At 45.9% G+C, this 11754-nt stretch overlaps 1 protein-coding gene across 1 annotated transcript; it reads left to right on the top strand.

The window, feature by feature from the left end:
• The first annotated feature begins 1368 nt into the window (after window positions 1-1368).
• On the top strand, window positions 1369-7000 carry LOC139024626 (myocyte-specific enhancer factor 2C-like). Its single transcript, XM_070439510.1, has 5 exons — window positions 1369-1377; window positions 1494-1644; window positions 1971-2098; window positions 3085-5750; window positions 5793-7000. The coding sequence occupies exons 1-4, from the start codon at window positions 1369-1371 to the stop codon at window positions 3436-3438; spliced, it is 642 nt and encodes a 213-aa protein (XP_070295611.1). The 3' UTR covers window positions 3439-5750; window positions 5793-7000.
• Window positions 7001-11754: the final 4754 nt, after the last annotated feature.

The raw sequence follows: 11754 nt of genomic DNA, 5'->3' as shown, positions 1-11754 counted from the left end.
CGCGCAGGTCTCTGTCTATCTCGCTCCCTCCATCTTCTGTCTATCTCCTCCCATCGCATCTCTGTATATCTCCTCCTCCATCTCTGTCGTATCCGCTCCCTAACATCTCTGTCTAATCTCCTCCCTCCATCTCTGTCTTCTCATCTTTCTCATCCTGTCTATCTTCCTCCCCTCCATCTCTGTCTATCTCCTCCCTCCATCCTTCTGTCCTATCCCTCTTTCTCCATCTCTGTCTATCTCCTCGCCACATTCCTGTCTATCTCGCTCCCTCAATCTCTGTCTATCTCCTCGCCTCCATCTCTGTCTATCTCCTACGCCTCCAATACTCTGTCTCTATCTCCTCCCTCCATCTCTGTCTATATCGCTCCCTACATTCCTCTGTCTTCTACTCCCTCCATGCACTGTCTATCTCCTCCCTCGCATCTCTTCTATCTCCTCCCTCCATCTATGTTCTATTCTCCTCTCCTCCAATCTCTGGGTCTAGTCTCCTCCCTCCTTTCTCTGTCTATCTCCTCTTTCTCCATCTCCCCTGAGAGCAGTTAGAACTTCCTGACTCTTACACAGTTTCTCTCTGTTACTCTCTACAGCATGTTGCTCTCTGACTCTTACACAGTCCTCTGTCTGCTTAACACAGCTTGCCTCTGACTCTTACACAGTTCCTCTACGTTCTTAGCACATTTTTTTTTTTTTTTTTTTTTTTTTTTTTTTCTTTTTTTTCCTCTGACTCTACACAGTTTCTCTGCTTGACTCTTACACAAGTAATTCTGACTTCTTATCACAGTTCCTCTGACTCCTACACAGTTTCGCTCTGACTCTTACACAGTTCCCCTGAATCCTACCACATCAAGTTACTCTGACTTCCTACACAGTTCCTCTGACTCCTACACAGTTTCCTCTGACTCTTACCACAGTTCCTTTCTGCACTCCTATCAGCAGGTTCCTCTGACTGCCTATTTCACAGTCTCGCTCTGACTCTACACAGTTCCTCTGATCATCCTACACAGTTGCCCTGAGCTCTTACACAGTTCCGTCTGACATCCTAACACATTCCTCTGACTTCCTACACAGTTCAATCTGACTCTTACACAGTTTCCTCTGACTCTCAACACAGTTCCTCTGACTCCTACAACAGTTCCTCTGACTCCCTAACAGTCTCCTCTGACTCCTACACAGTTCCTCTGACTCCTACACAGTTCCTCTGACTCCTACACAGTTCCTCTGACTCTTACACAGTCCCTCTGACTCCTACAGTCCCTCTGACTCCTACACAGTTCCTCTGACTCTTACACAGTTCCTCTGACTCCAACCCCCTCCGTACTCTAATATAAGTTGTATTGTTTTTCATGCTGCCAGTGTGAGGATTTTGACATGATGCTGGTAAGTAGTGTGATATCACACAGATGGACACCGTGGAGTTGTTATGCTGAATATCTGTTTATGTCTAGAATGACCATAGACCCAAGTCCTTCTAGCTACAAGTGTACTAATGTTAGTTTATTATTTTGTTGTTTCAGAACCAGAGAATAAACCACTCCCAGTCTGCCCAGACATTGGCTACCCCCGTGGTCTCCATAGCAACACCTACTCTGCCCGGGCAGGGTATGGTAGGGTATCCCTCTGCCCTCTCCACCTCATATGACACAGGTAGGCACTCCGTCTTCTACCACTCCGTCTTCTGTAAATATGTGTTATTATTTGTATTATTGTTTCATTCACTTCTCACTTCCCCCCTTGCTGCTCCTCCTATGGGCATTCCCTCAGGAACATTCGAGTTTCACTGTACCCTGCAATTAACTCTGCAACCCTGTGCATGTGACTAATAAACTCATCTAATCTCTTCTGGACAGTGACCTCAGCTCCATCTCTGACCAAAAGTAGAGCTCTTATAGGGAATAGGAAGAAGTAATTTCAGATTTGCCCAAGATGTGTAACTTTTGTTGTCTCCCCCCTCTCTATCCCTTCGTCTTTAGAGTACTCTCTGGGTGACCTGTCAGGGTTTGGTAACAGATCAGGATCTCTCCACCTGGAATCAGTAACAGGCTGGCAGCAACAACCGCTACAGAATATACAGCACTCAGCACTGGCCAACAGTCATGGGGTATAGGGTCGTGTCGTTCAGTTCGTGTCGGTCGTCCGATCATGACTGTAGCTTGTCGTGTGTTCAGGTTCGGTCGGTCGCTCGGTCGGTCGGTCGTCGGTCGGTCGGTCGGTCGGTCGGTGCGTCGTTCGGTCGGTCGGTCGGTCGGTCGGTCGGTCGGTCCGGTCGGTCGGTCGGTCGGTCGGTCGTCTCGGTCGGTCGGTCGCGTTCGGTTCGTCGGGGGGTGTCGGTCGGTCGGTCGGCTCGGTTCGGTCGGTCGGTCGGCGGTCGTCGGTCGGTCGGTTCTCGGTCGCGTGCGGTCGGTCGGTCGGTCGGTCGTCGGTTCGCGTCCGTCGGTCGATCGGTCGGTCGCAAGGTTTGCGGTTTGGTCGTTCGGGTTCGGTCAAGGCTTATATCAAAAGATGGCCGCTGACGTTGATAGGTTTAGATGATGTGGGAGATCTGTGCTCGGGGTCGGCTCGGGTCCGGGGCGATCGTCAGAAAACTCGGACGACTGTCTGTTCGGTCGGATGGCGCGTCGGTCGGGGTCAGGGTACGCGTCGGTCGGTCGGTCGGAAATCGGTCGGTCGATCGGTTATCCCCTTTCTGGACGGATCTGACGGATTCACCAGAGTCGGAGCTCGGGGTGTTCCGTCGGGGTCGGGTCGTCGGGTGTCGGTATCGGATCCGGCCCGGGCTCGGTCTGTCGGTAGTCGGAGGGTCGGCTTCCCGGTAGGTCGGTCGTCGTCGGTCGGTCGGTCCGGTCGGTCGGATCGGTCCGGTCGGTCGGTCGGGCTCTCCGGGTCAGTCCGATCGGTCGGTCGGGGTGTGTCGGTGGGTCGTCGGTCCCCCCGGGTCCTACCCGGAGGTCCGTTCGGTCGTAATCGGGATCGGAGTGGTCGGTCCGGTCCGTCGGTCGGTCCCGGTCGTCGGTCGGTCGTCGTCGGCTCGGGTTCGTCGGTCGGTCGGTCGGTCGGTCTCCTCCCCCTCTTTTGTAATCACTATCTCTCCTCTCCTCTGTCAGAAACATTTGTCAGAACTCCAACCTTAACCTCCAGAATGTCCATCAGAACCTCTACATCAAGTCAGAGCCCACCTCCCCGCCCAGAGATCGAGGCATCGGATTTGTCAACGGAGGGATGGGGGGTGTGTCCCATGGCTACCCAACAAATCAGGGCCCAGCAGAGGCAGGGCAGTCTCCTGGCGACAGCCTATCCAGCTGTGGCAGCTCATACGATGGCAGTGATCGCGAGGATCACCGCGGAAACGACAACTTCCTGCTACACCCGATGTCCAATCAGGAAGAGCGCCACAGCCCGTCCCTCAAACGAATGCGCCTATCAAAATGCTGGGCTACATGATAAGGCCTTCCTCTGATTCACAGAGGGGGAGGGGCTTGTGTAGAGTTACGTTTAGTGTTATTATGACTATTATTAAGGCTGTGTCCAAAATGGCACCCTTTTCCCTACATAGTGCTCTTGCCAAAAGTAGTGCACTTTATAGGGAATAGGGTGCAATTTCAGATTTGCCCTATATTCTTCTTGTGCAGAGTGAGAGTGTTCCACTATAACAGGGACATTATTTACAGGAGTGTGGAGGGAATATAACAGTGACAGACTGGGTCTGAAATGGAACCATATTGCCCACGTAGTGCACTAACTATGGGGAAATAGGAAGTGATTTGAGACAACCAGTGATATTATACAGGAGTGAGGGTGGATATGGTGTGGGGGAGTCAGTGTGGGAGGTCTGTTGCCTGTGTTGTGTATTTGTGGGAGAGAGAGGGAATTAGTAAATGAATATATACACTATGTAAACTAACTAACAAAGGTTGAAGAAGTCTGGTACTCTCTATGGATAAGATACTGGTGAGTCACTAATATACTAGGAGACACAAGGACAGGCACTGTGAGTGGACACGTCAGTGTGTGTGCGTGTGTGTGTGTGTGTGTGTGTGTGTGTGTGTGTGTGTGTGTGTGTGTGTGTGTGTGTGTGTGTGTGCGTGCGTGTGCGTGTGCGTGCGCGCTACCTAGGCTCTGATGTCCCAATCTGCAGCTGGCTGACTAGCAGACAGAGTGAGTGTTCACTACAACCCATTCATGTTGCCGGTTCAACATATTTATGTGTATATATAAATGAAGAACAAGGGAGGATTTGGCAGACAGAGAGAGAAAATGAAAGGGATAGAGAGATAGACAGAGAAGGGAGGGAAAGACTGATGGAGAAAGGAAGAGAACGATAGAAGGAGACAGAGAAAAGGGACAACGATAGGGGGAGAGGGAAGAAGGAGAGGGTGAAAGCCATTATGCAACAGGTTGCACAAAGCTGGAACTATAGAATAATAGTGATCGATCGATCAAGAAGTCATTCTAATATTCTAATTATACAGCTGGAACCCTGGACAACTAGAATGTCTCACTTGAAATGAAGGCGCCTAGGAATTGTAGTTCAATTCAGTCAGAATACTTTTTAACAGCCATATGCTAACAAATACTATCTGAGTCAAATACACTACAGTGCTACTCATTCAGATGGAGAGAGAAAGAGAGACTCTTTTACCAGCCAGATAGACAAAGCCACAGGGAGGAGGTGGTGTGAGTTAAAACAGAACTCCCAAAGCCATATTATTATAAAATGGGAAGTCAAAGCTTTGCTGCACAAACAATTGGTTTCTCTTTATAGTATTTTGAAAATGTACACTACCGGTCAAAAGTTTTAGAACACCTACTCATTCAAGGGTTTTTCTTTATTTTTTACAATTTTCAACATTGTAGAATAATAGTGAAGACATTAAAACTATGAAATAACACATGGAATCATGTAGTAACCAAAAAAGTGTTAAACAAATCAAAATAGATTTTATATTTGAGATTCTTCAAATAGCCACCCGTTGCCTTGATGACAGCTTTGCACACTCTTGGCATTCTCTCAACCAGCTTCAGGAGGTAGTAACCTGGAATGCATTTCAATGAACAGATGTGCCTTGGTAAAAGTTAATTTGTGGAATTTCGTTCTTAATGTGTTTGAGCCAATCAGTTGTGTTGTGACACGGTAAGGGGGGTATACAGAAGATAGCCCTATTTGGTAAACGACCAAGTCCATATTATGGCAAGAACAGCTCAAATAAGCAAAGAGAAATGACAGTCCATCATTACTTTAAGACATGAAGATCAGTCAATACAGAACATTTCAATAACTTTGAAAGATTCTTCAAGTGCAGTCGCAAAAACCATCAAGCGCTATGACGAAACTGGCTCTCATAAGGACCGCCACAGGAAAGGAAGACCCAGAGTTACCTCTGCTGCAGAAGATAAGTTCATTAGAGTTACCAGACTCAGAAATTGCAGCCCAAATAAATGCTTCACAGAGTTCAAGTACCAGACACATCTCAACACCAACTGTTCAGAGGAGACTGTGTGAATCAGGCCTTTATGGTCGAATTGTTTCAAAGAAACCACTACTAAAGGACACCAAAAATAAGAAGAGACTTGCTTGGGCCAAGAAACACAAGCAACAGACATTAGACCAGTGGAAATCTGTCCTTTGGTCTGGAGTTCAAATTGGAGATTTTTGGTTCCTACCGCCGTGTCTTTGTGAGACGCAGCGTGGGTGAACGGATGATCTCCGCATGTGTATTTCCCACCATAAAGCATGGAGGAGGAGGTGTTATGGTGTGGGGGTGCTTTGCTGGTGACACTGTCTGTGATTTATTTAGAATNGGGTGCTTTGCTGGTGACACTGTCTGTGATTTATTTAGAATTCAAGGCACACTTAACCAGCATGGCTACCACAGCATTCTGCAGTGATACGCCATCCCATCTGGTTTGCGCTTAGTGGGATTATTATTTGTTTTTCAACAGGACAATGACCCAACACACCTCCAGGCTGTGTAAGGGCTATTTTACCAAGAAGGAGAGTGATGGAGTACTGTATCAGATGACCTGGCCTCTACGATCCCCCAACCTCAACCAAATTGAGATGGTTTGGATGAGTAGGACCTCAGAGTGAAGGAAAAGCAGGTAACAAGTGCTCAGCATATGTGGAAACTCCTTCAAGACTGTTGGAAAAGCATTCCAGGTGAAGCTGGTTGAGAGAATGCCAAGAGTTTGCAAAGCTGTCATCAAGGCGAAGGGTGGCTATTTGAAGAATCTCAAATATAAAATATATTTTGATTTGTTTAACACTGTTTTGGTTACTACATGACTTTGGACTGGTAGTATATATTTCTACCTAGTTCTATCAAATAATTAACCCAATAATTAACCCACGTCTGTGAAATTAAGGATGGCTATAGTTCTTGAAAATGTACGTAAAATAATGTGAACATTGTTAAAATATAGATAAAACCTTGTTTTTGTCTTCGTATTGGGGGTTATTATGTAGCTATGTGCAGGTGCACATATTTTCTATCGATCTCAAACATTCAGGAAAATGTTTAGCTAAAGCCTGCCACTGATGTTAGCCTAATAGCACATTCTTTAGGAAGGGTTGCTTCAAAACCCAGATGAAGCCACTCCTTGATTAAAAAGCATTCTCAATGTAGAATCTCCATTGGAAGTGTGTGTTAGTCCAGGAATAGGCCCAATCTGGGTCTGGGAGATCTAAGACTGCAGAGTCAGCGTGTATAGACAGAGCAGAAGCTGGACGGCTGCCTCTCCTCCCTACAGACAGTTTCATATGATGTCAGATATTATTACTGAGAAGACATAGTAAACCCACCTAGAAGCACAACGTCTGACTTTGAAAGTCACCTTTGTTCTATGTTGCCAGGTTGCAATGCAATACAATACTGATTGATGATATCAGTAGACTACAAGAGGGCAGAGCCCCACAATAGGTTATAGACTAACCAACAGCCTGAGGCTATCCTACTCTAACCAACAGCCTGAGGCTATCCTACTCTAACCAACAGCCTGAGGCTATCCTACTCTAACCAACCAGCCTGGATGCTATCCATACTCTGACAACAGCCTGAGGCTATCCTACTCTACCAACAGCCTGAGGCTATCCTACTCTAACAACAGCCTGAGGCTATCCTACTCTAACCAAACAGCCTGAGGCTATCCCTACTCTAACCAACAGGCCTGAGGCTATCCTACTCTAACCAACAGCCTGAGGCTATCCTACTCTAACCAATCAGCGCTGAGCTATCCTACTCTAACCAACAGCCTGAGGCTATCCTACTCTAACCAACAGCCTGAGGCTATCCTACTCTAACCAACAGCCTGAGGCTATCCTACTCACCTAACTCATCACAGCTACAGTATTGTTTTCATTCTATTTTATTTTTCTTCATCATCAAAATTGTCTGTAATGTAAAGATCTGCAATTTTCCTGTACCTCAGATTTACCACACCCATTATCATAGTTTGAATGGGATTCTGAGAATGTTGTATAATTTGATTACATCAATATAGGTCTGCTCCATGCAATATCCACTTCAATCATATCATGTTTTGTGTCAGTTTTATCAACAGAATAAGGACTTTTCGTCTCAATAATGTAATACGGTATCTGAGTGAAGGTCCCTGGATGATTTATTTATGTGGGTGCCATGTTGGATTGTGTTCTTTAAGTGAACTTTATAACACTACTAACCACAGTGGGTAGTGCACTCAGAGATTAGGGGTCAGTAGGCCGAAGGCAGCTAACGTAAATAAACATGTATTTTCCCACACAGGCAATGAAATGAAAAGGTATTTGTATTTTGCAGAACAATATACAGGCTCTTTACTTTTAAACCAGCCTCTGTGTGGTTTGTTTGACTCCCATGACTCCTGTTTCTGTTCCTCCAGCATCTCACAAACTCCACAGCTCCACATTCAGACTGCATCTGGTGTACCTGGGCTTTGTGGATACAAAGCATCTCAGAGTAGGAGTGCTGATCATACTGAATAAGATTATACGGACAGATCCTAGATCAGTACTCCTACTCTGAGACGCTACGTATGTGGATATAGACCCAGTTTTCACTAATGGTTGTCACACAAGCAGACACTCAAGGGACATGGAAGTTCTGATACACCTCACTCACCTTCTCACGCTTTCTCTCATCCTCTCACTTACCCTTTCAATCCTCCCTTACCCCCTTTGTCCTCTCACCCTCTCACTCACCCTGTCAGTCCTCTTTCTCAACCTTGAGAAATGTTGGATATTTCTATTCAACTGTTCTGCAGAGGGAGCCATAATGACAGGAATCGTCTACTACATTACTGTAGCAGTAGGACCTAACCACAGGAACCGTCCATTACATTACTGTAGCAGAAGGACAGGACATAGAGACAGGAACCGTACACTACAGTAACAGAATAACATAACCACAGGAACCATCCACTACATTACTGTGGGACATAACCACAGGAAAGAACCGTCAACTACATTACTCTAGCAGTAGGACCTAACCACAGGAACCATCCATTACATTACTGTAGCAGCCTAACCACAGGAACCATCCACTACATTACTGTTAGCAGTAGGACCATAACCACAGGAACCGTCCATTACATTACTGTAGCAGTAGGACCCCTAACCACAGGAACGCATCCATACATTACTGTAGCAGTAGGACCTAACCACAGGAACCATCCACTACATTACTGTATGCAGTAGACATAACCACAGGAACCGTCCATTACATTACTGTAGCAGTAGGACCTAACCACAGGACCATCCATTACATTACTGTAGACAGTAGACCTTAACCACAGGAACCATCCACTACATTACTGGTAGCAGTAGGACATACCACAGGAACGTCCCAATTACATTACTCTAGCAGTAGGGAACCTAACCACAGGAACCGTCTCCATTACATTTACTCTAGCAGTAGGACATACACAGGAACCCGTCCACTAAATTACTCTAGCAGTAGGAACCTAACCCACAGGAACCGTCCATTACATTACTGTAAGCAGTAGGACATAACCACAGGAACCGTCCACTACATTACTCTAGCAGTAGGACTAACCAGGAACCGTCCATTACATTAACTGTAAGCAGTAGGAACTAACCACAGAAACCGTCCCTACATTACTCTAGCAGTAGGACATAAACACAGGAACGTCCATTACATTACTGTAGCAGTAGGACATAACCACAGGAACACGTCCACTACATTACTCCTAGAGTAGGACATAAACCACAGGAACCGTCATTAATTACTGTAGCAGTAGGACATAACCACAGGAACCGCTCCACTAAATTACTCTAGCAGTAAGGACTATAACCACAGGAACGTCCACTACATAGTAGCGCAGAAGGACATAACCAAGGGACCGTCCATTTACATTACTGTGGGACATAACCACAGGAAAAGAACCGTCCACTACATTACTCTAGCAGTAGGACCTAACCAGGAACCGTCCATTACATTACTGTGTAGCAGTAGGACATAACCACAGAATGTCCACTACATTACTCTAGCAGTAGGACATAAACACAGGAACGTCCATTACATTACTGTAGCAGTAGGACATAACCACAGGAACCGTCCACTACATTACTCTAGCAGTAGGACATAACCACACGGGAACCGTCCATTACATTACTGTAGCAGTAGGACATAACCACAGGAACCGTCCCATAAAATTACTCTAGCAGTAGGACCTACCGACAGGACCGTCCACTAAATTACTCTAGCAGTAGGACCTAACAAGAACGTCCACTACATTACTGTGCAGAAGGACATAACCCACAGGAACCGTCCATTACATTACTGTAGCAGTAGGACCTAACCACAGGAACGTCCCTACTAAATTACTGTAGCCAGAAGGACATACCACAGGAACCGTCCATTACATTACTCTAGCAGTAGGACATAACCACAGGAACCGTCCACTACATTACTCTAGCAGTAGGAACATAACCACAGGAACCATCCATTACATTACTGTAGCAGTAGGACATAACCACAGGAACCGTCCACTACATTACTGTAGCCAGTAGGACCTAACCACAGGAACGTCCACTACATTACTGTAGCAGTAGGACATAACCACAGGAAACGTCCACTACATTACTGTAGCAGTAGGACATAACCATAGGAACCGTCCACTACATTACTCTAGCAGTAGACATAACCACAGGAACCGTTCCACTACATTACTGTAGCAGTAGAAACATAACCACAGGAACGTCCACTACATTACTGTAGCAGTAGGACATAACCACAGGAAACGTCCACTACATTACTGTAGGCAGTAGGACATAAACAGGAACCGTCCACTACATTACTCTAGCAATAGGACATACCACAGGAACCGTCCATTACATTACTGTAGGCAGTAGGACATCACCACAGGAACGTCCACCTACATTACTGTAAGCAGTAGGACATAACCACAGGAAACCGTCCCTAACATTACTCTACAGTAGGACATAACCACAGAACCGTCCATTACTACTCTAGCAGTAGGCCATACCACAGGAACCGTCATATACATCTAACTCTAGCAGTAGGACATAACCACAGGAACGTCCATTCATTTCCTGTAGCAGTAGGACACAGGCACGTCCATTCTACTGCACATAGGACATACACAAGGAGTCCATTAACATTACTCTAGAGTAGGACATAACAACAGCGAAACGTCCACATACATTACTCTCAGTGCGAGACATAACCACAGGAACGTCCACTTTACTCGATATAACCAATTCTCATCTCAGCAGTAGGAACCAATAACCACAGGAACGTCATTACATTACTGTAGCAGTAGGACATAACACCGGAACGTCCATTACATTACTGTAGCAGTAATACAATAACCACAAGACGTCCATTTACATTACTCTCAGCAGTAGGCCATACCAACAGGAACCGTCCATCCATTCACGGTACTGCTAAACCCTCTTAGTAGCAATAGGACAATAACTACACAGAACGTCATTACATTACTGTAGCAGTAGAACATAACCACAGGAACGTGCCATTACATTCCTGTAGCAGTAGGACATAACACAACCAACACTGTTAGGATGGAAAATACCAAGGACTCCATTACATTACTGTAGCAGTAGGACATAACCAGCAGGAACGTCGCCCTTACATTACTGTAGACAGTAGGACATAACCACCGGAACGTCATTCATTACTCTCGCAGTAGGCCCTACCACAGGAAACCGTCCATTACATTACTGTAGCAATAGGACATAACCACACGGAAGAAAGTCCACTACATTACTGTACGCACGTAGAACTAACCACAGGAACTCATTACATTAACTCTAGAGTAGGACATAACCACAGGACCAGTCGCCACTAACTTAACTGCTAGCAGTAGGACATAACCCAGGAACCGTCATTACTCATATCTGTAGGCAGTAGGACATAACCACAGGAACCGTCCATAAATTTACTCTAAGCAGTAGGAAACTAACCACAGGAACGTCCACTACACTTACTGGTAGGCAGAAGGACAAGTAACGACCAGAGGAACCGTCCATTAACATTACTGTGGGGAGCACATAACCACAGGAAAGAACGTCCACTACATTTACTCTAGCAGTAGGACTAACACAGGAACCGTCCATTACATTACTGTAAGCAGTAGGACCTAACCAAGAACGTCCAACTACAATTCTGGTAGCAGAAGACATAACCACAGGAGTCCATTACATCTTACTAGCAAGTAGGACATAACACTCAGGAACCGTCCACTACATTTACTCTAGCAGTA

Source organism: Salvelinus sp. IW2-2015, linkage group LG4q.1:29 (genome assembly GCF_002910315.2).
Source record: "Salvelinus sp. IW2-2015 linkage group LG4q.1:29, ASM291031v2, whole genome shotgun sequence".
In the NCBI taxonomy this organism is placed as follows: Eukaryota; Metazoa; Chordata; class Actinopteri; order Salmoniformes; family Salmonidae; genus Salvelinus; species Salvelinus sp. IW2-2015.
Note: the sequence above shows the minus strand (reverse complement) of the source record. Positions and strands in the feature narration are given on the sequence as shown.

Coding starts and splice junctions, on each gene's coding strand:
- LOC139024626 (XM_070439510.1), top strand. Junction 1,645..1,970: donor CTCCACCTCATATGACACAG/GTAGGCACTCCG, acceptor CTTCGTCTTTAG/AGTACTCTCTGGGTGACCTG. Junction 2,099..3,084: donor CACTGGCCAACAGTCATGGG/GTATAGGGTCGT, acceptor TAATCACTATCT/CTCCTCTCCTCTGTCAGAAA.